The 19,940-nt window shown below is 55.3% G+C and overlaps 2 protein-coding genes across 8 annotated transcripts in view; one reads left to right on the top strand and one right to left on the bottom strand.

Annotated features, from left to right (window-relative positions):
• GGT1 (gamma-glutamyltransferase 1) overlaps positions 1-18,755 on the bottom strand; it is a 49,095-nt gene extending 30,340 nt beyond the window's left edge. For 5 of the 7 annotated variants that reach the window (XM_063623564.1, XM_063623568.1, XM_055252317.2 and 2 more), the window contains exon 1: positions 14,895-18,755. The gene's annotated coding sequence lies outside the window, so the exon portion shown is untranslated. Of the gene's footprint in view, positions 1-9,975; positions 9,997-14,894 lie in introns of those variants that run through there. The other 2 variants (XM_063623574.1, XM_055252318.2) reach the window with 2 other exon arrangements.
• Positions 5,638-13,092, top strand: LRRC75B (leucine rich repeat containing 75B). Its single transcript, XM_055252354.2, has 4 exons — positions 5,638-5,882; positions 8,789-8,917; positions 10,405-10,520; positions 12,313-13,092. Exons 1-4 carry the CDS (start codon positions 5,706-5,708, stop codon positions 12,836-12,838), a joined length of 948 nt encoding a protein of 315 aa, XP_055108329.1. The 5' UTR covers positions 5,638-5,705; the 3' UTR covers positions 12,839-13,092.
• Positions 18,756-19,940: the final 1,185 nt, after the last annotated feature.

Genomic DNA, 19,940 nt, shown 5'->3' with positions numbered 1-19,940 from the left:
TGAGCCACCGTGTCCGGCCTATTTATGGCTTTTAAAGTTTCTTTTGAGTTACTGACTTTAAGGGATGATAAAGTATGTCTGAGGAGAAAATAAAATAAAACATCCTTTGAAATAAACGGATAAACAGGTCTCCCTGAGTTGTGTGAGCTGCTCTAGCAAATTAATTGAACCCAAAGAGGGGGCCTTGGAACCCCAACTAGAAGCTGGTTAGTCAAATGTTCCCAATGCCCAGACTTGTGACTGGTGGGATTGGGGGTGGTCTTGTGGAACCACGCCCTCAACCTGTGGTTTCTGAGGCCATCTCCAGGTAGACAGCATCAGAATTGAGTTGAACTGGAAGACACCAGCTGGCGTCTGCTGCACAACTGATTCTTGCTGGGTGTGTGGGAGAATCCACACATGTGGTTACAGAAGTCTTCTGTGATGATTGTTGTCTTGTGAGAACAGAGGCGAAACACAGTTGTGTGTGTGTATGTGTGTGTGTGTGTTTTGAGATGGAGTCTCACTCTGTCACTCAGGCTGGAATGCGGTGGTGCTATCTCGGCTCACTGAAACCTCCGACTCCTAGGTTCAAGCAATTCTCCTGCCTCAGCCTCCTGAGTAGCTGGGACTACTGGCACATGCCACCACACCCCGCTAATTTTTGTATTTTTTTGTATTTTTTAGTAAAGATGGGGTTTTGCTACGTTGGCCAGGCTGGTCTCAAACTCCTAGCCTCAAGTGATCTGCCCACCTTAGCCTCCCAAAGTCCTGGAATTATAAGTGTGAGCCACCACGCCAGGCCAAAAAACACAGTTTGAGTTGTTTTTTTCTCACATGACCTTATTTGGAAATAGAGTCTCTACATAAGTAATTAGTTAAGATGAGATGATATGGGATTAGAATGAATGAGCCCTGTCGGGCACGGTGGCTCACGCCTGTAATCCCAACACTTTGGGAGGCTGACAGGGGTGGATCACCTGAGGTCAGGAGTTCAAGACCAGCCTGACAAATATGGTGAAACCCTGTCTCTAATAAAAATACAAAAATTAGCTGGGCGTGGTGGCGGGCACCTGTAATCCCAGCTACTTGGAAGGCTGAGGCAGGAGAATCGCTTGAACCTGGGAGGTGGAGGTTGCAGTGAGCCAAGATCGTGCCATTGCACTCCAGCCTGGGCAACAGAGTGAGACTCTGTCTCAAAAAAAAAAAATTAAAAATTAAAAAAAGAATGAATGAGCCCTAAATCCAGTAGCTTCAGATCTTTTTTTTTTTTTTTTTTTTTTGAGACAGAGTCTCGCTCTGTCACCAGGCTAGAGTGAAGTCACGCAATCTCAGCTCATTGCAACTTCTGCCTCCCGGGTTCAAGCGATTCCCCCGCCTCAGCCTCGCAAGTAGCTGGGACTACAGGCACATGTCACCACACCTGGCTAATTTATTTATTTTTTTTTTTTGTATTTTAGTAGAGACAGGGTTTCACCATGTTAGACAGGATGGCCTTAATCTCCTGACCTCATGGTCCGTCCGCCTTGGCCTCCAAAAGTGCTGGGATTACAGGCGTGAGCCACCGCACCCAGGCACTAGAATTCTTACAAAGAGGCCATGTGAGCCGGGCATGGCAGCATTTACCCATAATCCCAGCTACTTGGGAGGCTGAGGCAGGAGGACTGCTTGGACCCAGGAGTTCAAGACCAGCCTGGTCTTGTGAGACCCCACTGCATAAATAAGGAAGGCCATGTGAAGTCCACACAGACACACAGGGTAGATGGTTTCAGAGACTGGACTGATGCAGCTGCAGCCAAGGAAGGCCAAGGATTGCCAGGAGCCACCAGAAGCTGAAGAGGCAAAGAAGGATCTTCCGGCCGGGCGCGGTGGCTCACGCTTGTAATCTCAGCACTTTGGGAGGCCGAGGCGGGCGGATCACGAGGTCAGGAGATCGAGACCACGGTCAAACCCCGTCTCTACTAAAAATACAAAAAATTAGCCGGGCGTAGTGGCGGGCGCCTGTAGTCCCAGCTACTTGGAGAGGCTGAGGCAGGAGAATGGCGTGAACCCGGGAGGCAGAGCTTGCAGTGAGCCGAGACCGCGCCACTGCACTCCAGCCTGGGCGACAGAGCGAGACTCTGCCTCAAAAAAAAAAAAAAAGAAAAAAAAAAAAAGAAGTATCTGCCCCTGGAGTCCTCAGAGGGCATGTGGCTTGGCCTATACTTGGATTTCAGACTTCTAGCCTCCAGAACTATTCTGTTGCTTTAAGCCACAGAAGTGGCTTTGAGTAATTTGCTATGGCAGGTCCTTACTCTGTCTATGGTTACACATCCAACAGGTGGCAGCCCAGGGGATTTGAATCCAGGCCCTGAGCCTATACCTGTGATCTCACCCCACCCTGCCAAGCTCTGCTGCCTACTACAGCCTCATGACAATTCCTGGCCCTGCAGAAGGTTGACAACCCGTCACTATAGAGCAAGTGCAGGGGACATGCTGTCTCCATAGAGTATCCATCTGCTTCCTTCCTCCTAGTGAATGCCCTCAAACCATTCTGTATCCTTTTTTGCAGTGGCTACCAGGAGGCTCAGTGCCACCCAGCTACTTGCTGAGGTAACATTAACCCTGAGCTGGCCTTTTTCCCTCCTGGGCTTGAACAATACCACTGGGTGGGTAGAGAAGGGCCCAGAGGCAGTGCAAGGCCAGTTCCAGCCCTGGCTGGAGCCCTCTACCTGCCCATTGGGCCAGCTGGACCTTGTGTTCCTGTCATTTGAACTAGGCCACTGCATGGGTGGCAGAGGGCTTGAGACTCCAAAGGTGTGACTGTCATCAGTTCTTGTCTCCTGGCAGGTCCCACTTGGAGCCTAGTACGTTCCCATCAGGGCCTGAGGTCTAGCTGTGTCCTCCCTACCTGATTCTCCAGCCCCCAACCTCCCACCTCACTGACTCCCTAGGGATGGCAGGGCTACCCGAAAGAATCCAGGGCAAGCCCTTGAGCTCCCACATCAGCCCTGGGAACTGAGAGGACAACATCGCAATCCCTCCACCCCATGGAGTCTCAACAAACACAGCTCTGCTGCTCAGGGTAACCCCAGGGAGAGGGGCCAGCAGCCTTCTGTGAAGAACACATGCGGGCTGGCGAGGTAGAATCATGCCCCCATGCCTGAGGGGATAGCTCTGCCTCTGGGGGCTGCTGTCCAAGTCAGGTTAGGCCAGAAATTGTCTCCAAAAGCCCACTCACCCTAGGCGCCCCGCAAGCAGGCAGAGAAAAGCCTATCCAAGGATGTAGGCCCAGACGCCACCCTCCCTGTTTTGCTGGAAAAAAGTCCTCCAGGAACCTCTCGGCCAGGGACACAGAGGGTGGGGGATGAGAGGCGGGGGCTGGGGCAGTTCTCTGCCTTCCACAGGACTCTAAGCTCTGGGCACTCCCCCATACCGCTGCCTAGGTTGCCCCTTTCATGCCTCCAGGCTCAGCCCTCCACTCCCTCCTTCCTCTCCTCCCCCTGCCCAGTATTCTCACATTTGAGGGGACAGTGCCCAGGCCTGGCTCAGCCTCTGGGAGGATATGGTCAGGATCTGGCAGCCCTCCCAGCTCTGGCTCCAGCCCTGAGGCTGCAGGGGAAGAGGAGGAGGGCTTACCGGGCTGCCTGCTCTGGGCAGGGGGTCTAGGACATCTCTGGGGCACCGGGGCTGCAGCTTAAAGTTCTGACCGGGTTGGTTGCCACTTCAGTTCAGCAACAGCGCCTTGGCCCTGGGGGAGGGCAGGCAAGGCCGTAATGCAGGTTTGCCAGGGAGGAAACCTGTGGTGCCAAGGTGGCCCCAGGACAATACTGGCTGCACTGGAGCGGGAGGAGAGGCTGTTGGGTCCAGCTGGCAGGTGCCAGGGGAGAAGGCGGTGCAAGCACTGCTCCAGCAGGGGTTCGGGGTCCGTGGATGGTCAAGGGGCTAAGACATCCTGCTGTCCTCTGCCTTGTCTCGGGGCCCAGCCCCACAGGATGACAGAGCCTAGCACCCTGCCCTCTCCCCACTGCCATCTCTGGGCAGGCAGTGCTTAACCCAAAGGAAGGAACCTTGAATCTTCATAGGGTAATTAGCACACACACACACACACACACACACACACACACACGGGAGCTTGGCTGTCGTCCCTCACTATATGCTCTCAGACAGTGCTCAGCCCTTCCTGCACAACAGGTACCCGTCCTCACAGGCTAGACACGTGCTCCTTGCTTGGAGAAGTGGGGACTGCAGATCAGTGCCTCAAACGTCCCCCACGCAGGAGATGTGAGGGTCCCAGAGCCGGGATTGGGGCTGCAGGGGCCCAGCACGCCTCCAGCAGAGACCTGGGCTTCTGCTGAGGGAGCCTTGGGAAGTGGGATACTCCTTGAGCTGGGTGGCTCCGTACCTCACCCTGGTCCTCAGAGGAGCCAGGGCCCCCATCTCACTCTGCCTGCCACCACCCCCACACCTTGTCAGGGAGGCAGACTGAAGCCAGCGGCAGATACAGCCTGCCTGCTGCCAGCTTGCCCAGAGCTGGGCTTAACGGTTAACCTGACTCTTCATCCGGTTTATTTCCCAGGCTGGGGTCAGAGGTGGGGGCCTGCCCCAAACCAAGAAGCAGGAGGCAGTAAATATTTGCCAGTGCAGGAGTGTCCATGTAGCGTGAGCAGGTCCTACACCACAACCGCCAGTTGCAGAGAAGATTTTTTCTTTTCTTTTCTTTTTTTTTTGAGACAGAGTTTTGCTCTGTCACCCAGGGTGGAGTGCGGTGGCGCCATCTCGGCTCACTGCAAGCTCCGCCTCCTGGGTTCACGCCATTCTCCTGCCTCAGCCTCTCCGAGTAGCTGGGACTACAGGCGCCCGCCACCACGCCCGGCTAATTTTTTGTATTTTTAGTAGAGACGGGGTTTGACCGTGGTCTCGATCTCCTGACCTCGTGATCCGCCCGCCTCGGCCTCCCAAAGTGCTGGGATTACAAGCGTGAGCCACCGCGCCCAGCCAATTTTTTATATTTTCAGTAAAAATGTGGTTTCACCATGTTAGCCAGGCCGGTCTCGAACTCCTGACCTCAGATTCCGCCTGCCTCGGCCCCCCAAAGTGCTGGGATTACAGCCGTAAGCCAACATGCCCGGCCTAATTTTTGTATTTTAGTAGAGACGGAGATTCACCATGCAGGGCAGATTTCTTTTTTTTGTATTTTTAGTAGAGATGGGGTTTCACTGTGTTAGCCAGGATGGTCTCGATCTCCTGACCTCGTGATCCGCCCGCCTCGGCCTCCCAAAGTGCTGGGATTACAGGCTTGAGCCACCGCGCCCGGCCTGCAGGGCAGATTTCTAAAAGCAATGGGGGCAACACCTAATACTGGTACACGCAGCAGAACCCCCACCCCGCCTAGAATGCTCTTTGCACCGTCAAAGCCACTATTCCCCAGTCAGCACTGGGGCCAGAGAGTAAAGAGGTGCCAAAAGCCACCTCCTCTCGGCCGAGCTCCGCGTCTTCCCTGGCGGCTTCAGGCCCTCGGGTTCTAGCGCCAAGACTGACGCAGGCAGGGCCTCCTCCAGTGAGATCAGGCCAAACCGAGGAACCCACTGGCCTCGCTCCGGTGCGGGATGGGGCGGGCGCTCAGCCTTCGGACCCGGACGGGGCTGGGCCGCGGTGGTTGGGGGCGGGGCGACTAGGGGCGGTCCCGGGAGCGGGGCGCAGGCAGCCCGCCCTCCTGTGGGTTCGGCGACCGTCGCGCCGCGGCCATGGGCTCGCGGCTGGGCCGGCGGGCCGGGCCCGAGGCTGGCTCCGAGGCCGGGGCGGCGGCCGGCTGCGGGCGCGCGCCCTACGAGCGCCGGGTGCGGTGGCTCCGCGAGATCCAGTCCACGCTCCGCGAGCGGCGGCCGGAGCGCGCCCGGCAGCTGCTGCGCCTCCTGCGCCAGGCGAGAGAAGGAGCCGTCCGCCCGGGGGCTGGCGGCCAGGGAGGGTCTGGGGGTCTGGGAGGCGCGGGCCTATGGGTTGTGGGCCTGTATCGGCCGGGAGGCGAGGCGGAGCTGGTGTCTGGCGCGCGCGGGCGGGTTCCGAGGGCGCGACAGGCTGCAGCGCGCGGGGTCTTGCGTGGGCGAGAGGGCGACCGCCTGGAGTGAGGGCTGGGTGAGGTCGGCGGACCGTGTGTGGAGGAGGGGGCCGCTGAGTGTGTCCAGGTCTCTGGGGTTTGAGAGGAGTTGTGTGTGTTGAGGGTGGCCCGGTAGCCTGGAGCTAAGAGCCCAAATTCGGGCCCTGGCAAGATGGGAGGGGCCCGGGAGGAGTGGCAAGTGAGGTCGAATCATCTTGTATTGAGAGACAATGGAAGAGGGTAGCTTCCTCCTCCTCCAGGATCCGGGAGGCAGTGGACCGTGGAGAGAGGACCCAGGGCTGGTCTATGGATGCAGCCTCACCCCAAGTCACCATGGCAGCCCACAGATAGCCACCACATGCATCACCAGTTCTCCAACAGGCAGCTCATGCCTTTAGAGTACACACCCCCATCATCTGTGCATCACAACACTCGGTCCAGTGGTGGCTCTGCTCCTACACACACCAGGTACACTAAACCCAGATCCCAACCCCTGGGTTGTCCCAGGATGCTGGTATCCCCAATCACCTGGGCATGCCACTTCCCTCACCACCTCGTCCCCACCCCCTACAGCAGCTACCACCACTACCTGCCCCATCCTGTGAGCAGGAAGTCAGCCATACAGGCGTTTGGCCTGCAGAAGGTAATTAGAAATGGGGAAACTGAGGCATGGAGCGAAGTGGTCATCCCAGGGCCCACAGAGAAAATGTGGGGCAAGCCAGGGCCAGAGCCCTTCTTCCTCTCTTCCCTTCTCCACCTCCTCCAACTCTGGGTTCAGCAGGCTGGAAAAATGGAGCTGTCCCTTTAAGAGGAGCTGTCTAGACCCATGGAAGTCTGGCTGGCAGGTTGCGGTCTGGGGCCCTGTCTGGGTCTGCCAGGCTCATCAGCCAGCCTTCCTCCTGGATCTTCCCTAGCTGGCATCTGTGGCAAACAGCAGAGCAGCACTGAATCAGCCAGACAACCAGAGGCACAGATCTCAGTCTGGGATGCCGTCTGGAGCCCAAGACACCAGTTGGGCATTTTAGCTGGGAAACTGGAGGGAAAGAAGGATCCTCAGAAACCACCTCTTTCTGTCTCAGAGGTTGGGATTTGAGGTCCAGCCAGGGGCCTATCCTGCTCCATAACCTGCAGGGACCCTGCAGCTGTGACCCACGGACTCCCCTGCCTGGCCCAACTTCCTGTGCTTGGGACCCACGCACAGAGCACATCATCTATGGATTGGAGAAGGCCCACATGGGGTCTAGAGGCCCCTCCTGGCTGTGGCTGCCCCATCAGCTCTCAATATGTCCTCTAAAGAGACCCTCTGGGCCAGATGCAGTGGCTCACGCCTATAATCCCAGCACTTTGGGAGGCCGAGGCAGGCGGATCACCTGAAGTCGGGAGTTGGAGACCAGCCTGACCAACATGGAGAAACCCCTTCCCTACTAAAAATACAAAATTAGCTGGGTGTGGTGGCGCATGCCTGCAATCCCAGCTACTCAGGAGGCTGAGGCAGGAGAATTGCTTGAACCCGGGAGGCAGACGTTGTGGTGAGCCGACATCGCACCATTGCACCCCAGCCCGGGCAACAAGAGCAAAACTCCGTCTCAAAAAAAGACCCTCTGAAAGAGTGTTCAGCCCCACAGCAGTCCTGTGGGAGTAGACAGGAGGAGAAAGTGGAGGAGTGAGGCAGGAAGGCCAGGGCAGTTCTGTGCAGGTGGTGGGGTGAGGGATGGGTAGGAGAGGAGGCTGGAGGCCTGAATCTTGGCAGGAGTGGTGGGGAGAGAGAAGGGATGACTAGGTGAGCTGGGGGAGAGGGAAGGACGGAAGAGTGCTGGGGGGTTCCAGAGCTTCTGGCCCCAGTGCCTGGGAAGATGGGCATGGAGGTGCCCTGTACTGAGCTGGGGCATGGGTGGTGAGGTCGGCTTCAGGGTAGCATGCCTTTGAGACATCTGAGAGAGAGGTCTGCCCCCAAGGGAAGGATCCAGACCTGTCTGCAAACAGATGCTGGCCGCAGCTCAGGAAAACCAAGGGATAGGTGGGAAGGCAAAGGGTCTGAAGGGAACACTGGGGCACAGAGGAATTTGAGGGGTCATAAGAACAGCAAACCCCCCACCATAAGAGGAAAGACCCCAAAGAATCCCACTGACAAGCCCTAACCCCAGAGAAGGCAGTGTCACAGCATAACACTTTACCTCGAGGGAACTGGTCTAAGGGTTCTGGGATTCACTTACCACTTCCCTGAGCGCTCCCATGTCCCTCCCCTCTACTTATCCAAAGGGTCCACCAAGGCCAAGTGGCTCACACCTGTAATCCCAGCACTTCGGGAGGATCGCTTGAGCCCAGGAGTTTGAGACCAGCCTGGGCAAAATAGTGAGACCCTATCTCTATAAAACTTTTTTTTTTTAATTAGCTGAGCATAGTGGTGCCTGTCTACAGCCCCAGCTCCTCAGGAGGCTGAAGTGGGAGGATTCCTTGAGGAGGCAGATGTTACACTGAACCGAGATCACGCCACTGCACTCTAGCCTGGGTGACAGGGCGAGACCCTGTCTCAAAAAATAAATAAGCATAAAAAGAAAGGGGCCACCCGCCACCGGACAGTTGGCCCATGGCCGCCTGTGGGGAGAATCTAGCCAGCCTTAGGGAGGAGATGGAGAGACAGGAATGGGCATAAGCAGCATCTGGCTGGCTGGGGTGGGGCCTGGAGATGGGAGACCCAACGGGATCACTCAGCTCTCTCTTCACCACTCACAGGACCTGGGCCTTGAGAGAACCCTCCTTCCCGACATCCTCTACAGAGATGTGGCCTTCCTCAACCTGGTCGACCCCATCTCCCATGACCTGCTTGTGAACCTGGCCCGGGACCTGCAGTGCCCCAAGAAGGTGAGGCTGGCAGGCACGGGCCCTGGGCTGGGCACTGTGGTGGATAGGGGCCAGCAGAGCCCAGGGCTGGGGACTGGGAGGCTAGGTCCTTCTGCGGCTTGCTGCGTGGCCTTAGGCAAGTCACTGTCCCTGTCTGAGACCTGCTGCCAGCATCAGTATATTAGGCTGGCCACCAGCTAGAGCAAGCATGAGCTGTGCTTTGCAGGACCCTCAGAGTCCTGGGCAGACCCATTTTCTGTGTGGCAGCACTGTGCGCCAGGCCTGGGGACCCAGGCCAGGGAGACTCTAGCTGGGCAGAAGTCATACGGGGACCCTGCGGGTCACAGACTGTTCTGAGAAATCCACCAACGGAAACAAACTCCCAGCCTCTGAGTTCCTGGGCCAGAAGAGAGCTGCTCTCGGCTAGAGCCCCCGTCTGTCCACCGGTCTCCATCCTGTACAGACACCCTTGGGGACGGGTGCTCACTGCTTTCCCCCACAACAGCTGGGGTCATAAGCAAGGCCCTCCTCATTGCTGGGGTGGAGTTTGCCACCTGCAGCCTCCACCCCACAGCTGCCCAGAACCCCACTCTGATGGCATCTGCAGATGTCCTGCCATGAGCATCAACACAGCCCCAGGATGTGTGGCTGTGACCAGCCACCGGACCCAGACTCCTAGTCACAGTGAGTCCCCCACCAAAACAAGGGTATCCGCTCTGGGCCCTGCCAGCTCTGAATGCCCAGGTCTGTGCACAGTCGGCCCCTAGGACTCTGCGCCTAGCCCACAGCCATCATAGGAACGGCCAGGGCTTGCAGCTGCTGTGTGTGCCGCCTGCTCCTGGGGCTGTTCACAGAGGGACTGGATAAAGGATGCAGTGGAGCATGCTCAGTGCCAGCTTTGTGGGCCGTGCACCCTGGATTCCACCCTGAGCTGGGCCTCTGCAGGAGCCCAGTTAGGACTAAGAGAGAGCCAGGTGGTGGTGCTGTAAAACATTACATCCCCCAGCCCTGTCAGCCCAGACCCAGACCCCGCAGGTGCAGTCTCGCTTGGAGAGTGAGAGGAAGAAGAACATGCTGACCTGGCTTGTTCCTACTCCCTGGAATTGGCGTCAGTGGAGCAGGGCTCCCTCGAGGGGCCTGGTCTGGCTTCCTTCCCCTGTGGCAAGTCCCCGAAGGGTGCTGAGGGTGGGCAGGCAGCCGGCTGATAGCCCGAGACGCTGGCCCTGGGCCTGAGGACAGGGAACAAGGGCCCATTGTCTGTGCTTCCTCCCGCCGGGCACTGCGGGACTAGACCAGCCTGTCCAGCTCCCAGAGGGCAGCCTCCCCTGGCTCTGTGCCAGGCCACAGCCGGTTTGGGGGGTGGGAGGGGGAGGCCCTGGTGGGCAACTCGGTGATGCATGGTGCACGGCTGTGCTCACACACACACTTGGCTGCCCAGGCCTCTCCCCAAGGCCCTGAGGTGGGCAGGAGGGGCTCAGATTCACCATAGTGACACTGCCGTCCCACAGGACTACAAGCTTTGGAAGTCCTCAGACAAGATCTGCCAACAGCTCATCTACCACCTCACCCCTCACTCAAAGCAGCAGCAAGGGTCCAGCCTGCGCCAGAGGAAGACCCAGAGCTGGTAAGGGTAGCCCAGCCAGTGCCCCTCCCCACTGCTGCTCCAAGGTCCCTTCTCAGGTTGACACCTGTACTCTCACCAAGAGGCTGGTGCTGAAATCCCACGTGGTGAGGCCCTCACCTGGTCCGCATGAAGGCCCTACCCTGGAAGTCAGCCTGGCCCATGGCAGCAGATGCTCCCCAAGCCAAGCTGCACCCTCTGAGTGACCCGTTTGCCGTTTCCCACAGGACGGTCCTGCCTCCTGCCATTCACATGTCTCTCAATCCCTGGCCTATTACACGGCCTGGACACCCCGCCCCTCCACCCAACAGCCAAGGTGACCTCAGCAGGCATCTTAAGCTGAGACTTCCCAACAGGATGCAGGGGAGGCAGATTCTAGATCGTGATTCTCATTTTAGAGGGAAGGAAACTGAGGTTCAGAGAAGTGGCTTGCCTAAGGCCACACTCTACCCTGATTTTCTTGTACCCTGTTGGGAATTCTTTGCCACTGCCAGGCTGCCTAAAGCTGAGGCTTCCGTGGCTGCCCAATAGCTCCCTCTGCCATGGGTCCCTCTCAGACACTCCATCCTGGAGTGACTGCATCCATGGAGCCTCACACATAGGCGCAGTCCAGAGCTGGCCACAGGCACCCAGGCCCAGGGGCCTGAACTGCTGCCGGGCGCTTACCCTAGCAGGCCTCCCCGTCTGCCCTCCACCCTGTCCCACCTTGGGCCTAACAGGCCACGCTGAGCTTGGACCCCACAAGGTTGTTCCCTGCCATGGCTGGTCTGGGTCCTGAGGGTGTGCTTACTGCTGTCAGTCCCCCAAAAGGCCTGTCTGCCTAGTGAGCTCTGTTTAGATAACCGGGGAGAGACCTAGAGGGTTGGTGGAGGGGGGTCCTTCTCAGTCTCTGAACTTCCCTTCTGAGAAAACACAGGGAGCCCTCCCCCAGGGCATGTCCCCAGCCTGCACACCCAGGACCTCCCCTCTCACTACCCTGGGCCTGTCCCTCTCTATCCCCGGTGCCCTGTACAGCCTAATAGCTGTCCCTTTGTAGGAGAATTGCTCCCTACCCTAAAAGAATCGAACTCAGAAGGGGCACAGGGAAAAAAACATGTGGGCTCAAGAGTCAGAGCATCTCAGTTTGGGGACCTGGTTCCCTGCTTAGTGGTGTGTGGCCATGGAAGAGTTACTTCACTTATCTGAAAAATAAGTGAGACGTCAATAAAACAGGTGTGGGATGCTGGGCACACAGTGAGATTTCAAATAATAGTTCATGAAGATAGAGCCTTACTGTGTGTGTATTTAATCCTCAAAACAACTACGTCCCATTTTCACCAAAGGGGAAACTGAGGCTCTGAGCATTGCCCATGGCCACCCACTTAGAAAGTGACAGTTTGGGCCAGGCGTGGTGGCTTACGCCTGTAATCCCACCACTTTGGGAGGCTGAGGCGGTCAGGTCACCTGAGGTCAGGAGTTCGAGACCAGCCTGACAAACATGAAGAAACCCCGTCTCTACTAAAAATACAAAATTAGCCAGGCATGGTGGCACGTCTATAATCCCAGCTACTTGGGAAGCTGAAGCAGGAGAATCGCTTGAATCCGGGAGGCAGAGGTTGCGGCGAGCTGAGATTGTGCCACTGCACTCCAGCCTGGGCAACAAGAGCGAATCTTTGTCTCAAAAAAACACGAGAGACAGTTTGAATCTGGCTTTGCCGGACTGTAGGCCTGGGCTGTTCCCGACAGGTCACTGTCTGTGGTCGGTGGGGGGACTGCCTGGTTGCCTAGTCCATCCCCACCTGCCACCCTCCTGTAGCCTCAAGAGCAGCCTCCAGAAGACTCTGCTGGCAGGGGAGACTGTGGACCTCTCAGGCATCCCGCTGTCGACACGGGATGTGCAACACATCACACGCTGCCTGAGCAGCCATGGTGCTGTGCTGGCGGTGCTGGACCTGAGCTTCACGGGCCTGAGTGATGAGCTGCTGCACCTGCTGCTGCCCAGCCTGTGGGTGCTGCCCCGCCTCACCCAGCTCCTGCTCAACGGCAACCAACTGACGCGGGCCACTGCCCGCAAGCTCACTGATGCCATCAAGGACACCACCAAGTTTCCTGCATTGGCCTGGGTGGACCTGGGCAACAACGTGGATGTGGCTTCCCTGCCCCAGCCCCTGCTGGTCGGCCTGCGCCGGCAGCTGAGCCAGCGCACCTCACTCCCCACCATCTACGAGGGCCTGGACCTTGAGCCTGAGGGCGGTGCAGTCGGGGCCACCACCCCTGCCTCCACCTGGGACTCCACAGCTGCTGGGCTGGGACCCGAGCCCCAGGCCTGCTGCGCCAGGTGACCCACCACCCACCTGGCTCATTGCTACTGACTTGTGATGCTCTCAAGCACATGATAGTGGGCGATGAAGGTTGAGGAGGACTTACAGGCCCCCAGAGATCCAGTGCAAATGCTCAGCCTGAGATTAAGGGGACAGAAGGAGAATGGACTCATAGGTGGCCAGGTGGCCAGCCCCGGCTAAAGGCTCAGCCTTCCCTCAGTGGGAGGGGCCCCAGCACCCACAGTGTGGACTCCGCAATAAAAAATGACACCTGCCTCTGCTTTTCTGGGTCACTGAGCAACAGCCCTGCTGCTGGGGTGGGGAGAAAGGGTGGCTGTGTCTATCCAAAAGGGAGGGACAAAGGTCACACTGACTTTCCCCCAGGTGCTCTTTGGCCAAGTCCCCCATGGAGTCTAAGATGTGGGGATCCTGGGTCCATCCCTGTGGGCTGGGGAGTTAGAGGAGGCCTCCAGGGAGCAGGCCCTCACATGTGGGCAGGGCTTGGGCTCCTTGAGAAGGGGAGCTGCGAAGAAGCGGGTTGGGAGCCCCAGGAGGAGCAAAGCTCTACATGGAACCCCACAGCAAGCTCACATCTGAGCCCAGGCTGCCAGCCTCGCCACCAGGGCCCTCTGGGCAGGGGACAAGGCTGCACAGACCAGAGGCAGGGGCCACAGCCGACTAAGTGAGAGGACTTGGTGCCTGCCTCCCACAGGGTACAGTGCTGCTTGCCACCCCCAGTACCCAGCCCCAGGCCTCCTGTATTTGGCGAGGGGCAGCTCTGTGGGGTTAGGAGACACAGCAAGCCAGAGACAAAAGTGCTTGTGTGTTCCCTCCAGGCCCTGGGGGTCCCCGTGTGGGAGAGCATGCAGGGGGTGGAGGTGCGCATCGTCAGCAGCAGGGGGCCTTGGGGGCAGAGTAGTCCTAGGGCTGCCCCTGGCGGGGGAACTGTCTCCCTTCCTCCCCAAGCACCATCAGGGTGGGCTCCCAACCAGAAGCCTAATGCCACAGTCACCCTCAGCCCTGTGTGAGGAGTTACAGTTCAGCCCAACTAGAAGACAGGCAGGGCAGGCGGGAAAGGAATTTATAGATGTCCGGGGGGATACTGACACCCAGAGTGAGGAAGTCACGTGCTGAGCCAGGAGGTAAGGTCTGGGGGCAGTGGGCCTCTGCTAGATGAGGAGAGACTCAGCAGCAGAGGGGGGCTCCAAGGCTAAGGAGGAGGCAGAGGTCCTCCTGGGCCTACACACCCCAGCCACCAGCTCTGACTTTCTCTCACAGCCATGGCCCACAGGGGACTGTAAGCGGCGCATCCATCCCCTGTGTTGCATGGATTCCAGCACATTCCCAGTCTGGCTGGATGCATAACAGCTTCTCAGGGCAGAAGGAGATGGCCAAGGAGGGTGAGGACAGGATGGTGCTGGGTCCCAGGACTGGGATGGAGGCAGTGAGGAAAAGGATTTTCCTTAGACCCCACTGATCTCACTGCTTTAGGCAGACTTCTTACCCAAAGGCTTTGGAGAGATTGGAGATCTCACAGTTCAGCCCCGACCTGCTCCTGACTTGCCGTGGGACCTGGCCAGGCCTTTCCCTTTTTGGGATCTCTGCTCCCTCCCCTCTGTTAAATAGGACTTTCAGCTCTCAGCACTCCATCCTGGGGTCCAGCTCCCTCCCAGCTCTCCTTGTTGTAGGGACTGGCCCTGCCCAGCAGCTCAGAAGCCATAGAAGTGTTTCCCTATGCCCCTACTCTGGAACAGGGTGTTCAGGCTCCCCAGAGTGAGGCAAAATGGGGTAGATGGTGGGAGGGGCCAGCGGAGAGAAGGATTATGAGAAAATGAAAGCTTAAACCAACATGCACTTATTCTGTGAGCAATCTATTATTTAAATCAAAACTGTATGAGAGCTGGCCCTGGGCCAGGCACCTGATAAACCTGTCACATAAGCAGGCCTCTGAGCTCCCGGTGAAACTCCTGTTGGAGAAATGCTAAGCTCTCCAGTCCCTTGTGCCCTGCTGACTCCTTGCCCACCACTGGCCCTAACCCAGCCCTCAAACCCTCCACCATCACTGAGAGATTCCTACCAGGATGGCGCGTGAGGACCTGAGCTGGTGTTCCAGGCAAGCTCTGGGAGAATCCAGGCGGCAGCAGATAGTTTCAGTCTCTCTGCCTCTTGGACAGAAGCACACGATGCAGTAGCGGAGCCAGAGCCTGAAACAGATCAAGTGGGGAAGGTTGGCCTCACTGCCATGCAGGTGTTAACAGCTTTCACGGAGCCTTCACGACCACCAGCAAGGCCGTCGAGGGCAGGGCCACCAAGCTCCAGGAAGTGGCAGCTTGTAGCTCATGCAGCCTGGTGAGGCAGAGAGTACTGGCCAGGACAGCTCCAGCCCAAGCTCCAAACGGAGGAGGAAGCAGGTGGGCTGTACTCAGGCCGGTCCTCACTCACGCCTAGTCTAGGAGGCAGACAGGACTGGCCTTGGTCCCAGCGTGTCACTTGCTGGAGATGTGGTCCTCTCAGAGCCTGTTCCCTCATCTTGGGAATGAGGTACACCAAGCCTTCCATTGTCCCACTGGAGTGAGGATGACGTAAGTTTTGGAAAGTGTCTACCGCATTGAGGGGAGGAGGGCAAGCACTCTTCAATGTCAGCAGGGCCTCCACCCAGGGCTCTCTGGGTGGCAATGGCAAGAACCCAAACCTTTGGGACTAGGCCAGAGATGAAGCCTTTTTTTTTATTCAACAAGCACTTCCATAGCCTCCCTTGTGCCAGGTACTGTTCTGATGGCCTTATACTCCTTTCTCTTCTCATTTGAAGGAGGTAGGTGCTGTTTTCCAGGTGAGTCGACTGAGGCAGAAAGAGGTTAAGAAAGGGGACTTGTTGGCCAGGCGGCGTGGCTCATGCCTGTAATCCCAACACTTTGGGAGGCCGAGGCGGGTGGAGGTCAGGAGTTCAAGACTTAGGCTAGCCAACATGGCAAAACCCAATCTCTACTAAAAAAAAAACAAAAAAACTAGTCAGGGTGTTGGTGGGTGCCTGTAATCCTAGCTGCTTACGAGGCTGAGGCAGGAGAATTGCTTGAACCTGGTGGGTGGAGGTTGCAGTGAGCCGAGATTGCGCCATTGCACTCCAGCCTGGGTGACGGAGTGAGACTGTCTCAAAAAAAGAAAAAATAAAGAAAGGGGATTACTTGTCCAAGTTCAAAGAGCCAGAAACTGGAGGAGCCAGAGTGTAAGCCCGGGTGGTCTGGTGCCAGTCTGTGACGTTAACGCCTGCCTGCTGCTCCCTCTCCTACCGCCATCCCAGGGACTGTCACTGGGGCTGCTTGGCCCCAGGATTCACCTAAATGAGCAAGCCCCTTCCAAAGAGGCCATTTGAAGCAAGAGAACCATCATGGTCCTCCTGTGGGGAACAGACTTCAAGCTTCGTTGTCCCTGGGGCAAAGCCAGTCAGGACCTCCCTGGACCTCAGTTTCCTGATCTGCAGCTACATGGTGGAAGCAGCCATGATGATCTGGGCTTTGCCCTCCCGCAGGATTCTAAGAGACTAGCGAAGAGTGGGTTTGGAAGTACTTCCCAGGCTGAGCAAAACCCAGGCGGCCCAGGCTCAGGGGTGCGGCATCCACACCCAGCTCTTGGAATCTTCCTTCAGCTCCCTGGGCCTGAGGCTCCTCATGCCTTAGCCTGCCTTGCAGGGATGCTGAGAACATCAAAAGGATATATGTAGAAAAGATACTGTACTCCACAGGCCCAATGTGACCAAGACTCGGGAACTTCTCTTCTGTCCTAAAAGGGAGGATATTTGAGCCCAAATAAGGTGCTTTAGGACATGAGCCCGCAGGAGAGGTCAGCCTCTGCTGACGGTCTTCATCTCGAGAATCCAGAGCCTTGGGCAACTGATCCTAGCTGCTGCTATCAACCCAGCATGGAGGTTTTTCTCTGGGACCTGGAAGGAAAGGAAAATGCACTTGTTCCACTTAGAGCTAGTTGCCAATCACCCATGAAAACTAGTATTTTCTTTTCCAACTATGCACAATTTTTTTTTTTTTTTTGAGACAGAGTCCCACTCTGTCACCCAGGCTGGAGTGCAGTGGCATGATGCTGGCTCACTGCAACCTCTGCCCCACCAGGTTCAAGGGATTCTCCTGCCTCAGGCTCCCAAGTAGCTGGGACTACAGGAGCCTGCCACCATGCCTGGCTAATTTTTGTATTTTTAGTAGAGACAGGGTTTCACCATATTAGCCAGGCTGGTCTTGTACTCTTGACCTTGTGATCTGCCGCCTTGCCTTCCCAAAGTGCTGGGATTACAGGCATGAGCCATTGCGCTCGGCTTGTTTTTTAAAATTTTTTTTAAAATAACCCTTCTTTGAGGTATAATTGAAACACAAAAAGTAGACATTCCGAGCATTACACAAGATTATGAAGCCACTATCACAATCAAGATAGTAAATGTACCTGTCACCCCAAAAGTTTTGTCATGCCTCTTCGTAATCCCTCCCTCCTGCCTCTCCATGCCCACTGCCATCCAAAAGCAACCATTGATTTGCTGTTTTTTACAGTTTGCATTTGCTAGATTTTGGGATATATGGAATCATATATCCTTTTTTTTTTTTTTTTTTTGAGGTGAAGTCTCACTTTGTCACCCATACTGGAGTGCAGTCTCAGCTCACTGCAACCTCCCCCTCCCAGATTCAAGCAGTTCTGCCTCAGCCTCCTGGGTATCTGGGACTACAGGAGCAGGCCACCATGCCCAGCTAATTTTTGTATTTTTAGTAGAGATGGGGTTTCACCATGTTGGCCAGGTTGGTCTTGAACTCCTGACCTCAAGTGATCTGCCTGCCTCAGCCTCCCAAAGTGCTGGGATTACAGGTGTGAGCCACCACAGCCAGCCGCATGTACTGTCTTCTATATGGCTTTTCACTTAGCACAATTATTTAGAGGCTCACTCACGTGTACCAGTTGTTCCTTTTTATTGCCGAGTATTGCACTGGATGGTGTGCCACAATTTATCCATTTATCTGTTGATGGATGTTTGAGTTGTGTCCAGTTTTTGGCTATTACAAATAAAGCTGCTATGAAAATTCATGTGTAAGTTTTTGCATGGACATATATTTCCTTTTCCCTTGGGTAAATACCTAAGAGTGGAATGCAGGGATCATAAGGTAGATGTATTTTTAATGTCTTAAGAAACTATCAAACTGTTTTCCAAAGTGGTGGTGCAGTTTTACATCCCCATCAGCAGTGTTTGGCAGTTCTTGTTGCTTTACATACTCAACAGCACATAGCATGGTGAGTTTTTTAAACATTAGCCATTCTTCTAGGTGTGTAGCAGTATCTCTCTGGCTTTAACTTGGGCATTTCCCTAATGACTAATGATGCTGAACATCTTTTAATGTGCATGTTTGCCATCTGTATCTTCTCAAGTCTGTTCAAATTTTTTCCCCATGTCTTATTATTGAGCTTTGCAAATTCTTTATTTCTTGAGACAGAGTTTCGCTCTTGTTGCCCAGGCTGGAGTGCAATGGCACGATCTCGGCTCACCGCACCCTCCGCCTCCTGGGTTCAAGCGATTCTCCTGCCTCAGCCTTCCTGAGTAGCTGGAGTTACAGGCATGTGCCACCATGCTGGGCTAATTTTGTATTTTTACTAGAAACGGGGTTTCTCCATGTTGCTGGTCTCGAGCTCCTGACCTCAGGTGATCTGGCCGCCTCGGCCTCCCAAAGTGCTGGGATTACAGGCGTGAGCCACGGTGCCTGGCCGCAAATTCTTTATATATTCTGGATACACGTTTTTTATTACACTTAGTTTTGCCAAAATTTCGTGGTCTTTTATTTATTTATTTATTTATTTATTTATTTTGAGACGGAGTCTCGCTCTGTCACCCAGGCTGGAGTGCAGTGGTGCGATCTCGGCTCACTGCAAGCTCCGCCTCCCGGGTTCACGCCATTCTCCTGCCTCAGCCTCTCCGAGTAGCTGGGACTACAGGCGCCCACCACCACGCCCGGCTAATTTTTTGTATTTTTAGTAGAGACGGGGTTTGACCGTGGTCTCGATCTCCTGACCTTGTGATCCGCCCACCTCGGCCTCCCAAAGTGCTAGGATTACAAGCGTGAGCCACCGCGCCCGGCCTGTGGTTAGTCTTTTAACAGTGTCATTGGAAAGCAGTTTTTTATTCTGGTGGTATATTAGTTTGGTCTTTCATGGATAGTACTTTTGGTATTATATCTAAATTTTTGCTTAACTCAAGGTTTAGGGTTACATTTCTTCTAGAAGTTTTATAGTTTTAAGTTGATGATCCATTTGGAATTAATTTTTTTGTATGGCGTGAGGTATAGACCCAAGTTTGGGGGGATTTTTCCATACGGATATCCAATTGTTCTGGCACCATTTGTTGAAAATGCTATCCTTTCTCCAGTGCATTACCTTTGTGGCTTTGAAAAAACTCATTTTGTATACATGTGTGGATTTGTATTCAGACTCTCTGTTCCTTTGATCTATTTGCTTAACTTGATGAAATACCATGCTGTTTTGATGAGTATAGCTCTATAATAATTCTTGAAATCAGAGATTCTTCTTTTAAAATCTGCTCAGCTTTTAAAATATATAGTTACAACTTTTAATGACCTTCTTTGCTAATTCTTTTTTTTTTTTTTTTTTTTGAGACGGAGTCTTGCTCTGTTCCCCAGGCTGGAGTGCAGTGGCGCGATCTCGGCTCACTGCAAGCTCCGCCTCCCAGGTTCACGCCATTCTCCTGCTTCAGCCTCCCGAGTAGCTGGGACTACAGGCGCCAGCCAACACACGCCCGGCTAATTTTTTGTATTTTTAGTAGAGACGGGGGTTTCACCATGTTAGCCAGGATGGTCTCGATCTCCTGACCTCGTGATCCGCCTGCCTCAGCCTCCCAAAGTGCTGGGATTACAGGCTTGAGCCACTGCGCCCGGCCCTTCTTTGCTAATTCTAACATCTGTGTAGTTTTGGATCTCTTAATCTCATTATGTGCTGTGCTTTCCTGCATCTTTGCATGCCTAGCAATCTCTGACTGGAGCCAGACATAGTGAATTTTACCGTGTGGGGTACTGGACATTTTTATATTCCTATGAATCTTTTTGAGTCTTATTCTTGGATATATTTA

This window comes from Symphalangus syndactylus, chromosome 18, assembly GCF_028878055.3.
Source record: "Symphalangus syndactylus isolate Jambi chromosome 18, NHGRI_mSymSyn1-v2.1_pri, whole genome shotgun sequence".
NCBI classification, from domain to species: Eukaryota; Metazoa; Chordata; class Mammalia; order Primates; family Hylobatidae; genus Symphalangus; species Symphalangus syndactylus.
Note: the sequence above shows the minus strand (reverse complement) of the source record. Positions and strands in the feature narration are given on the sequence as shown.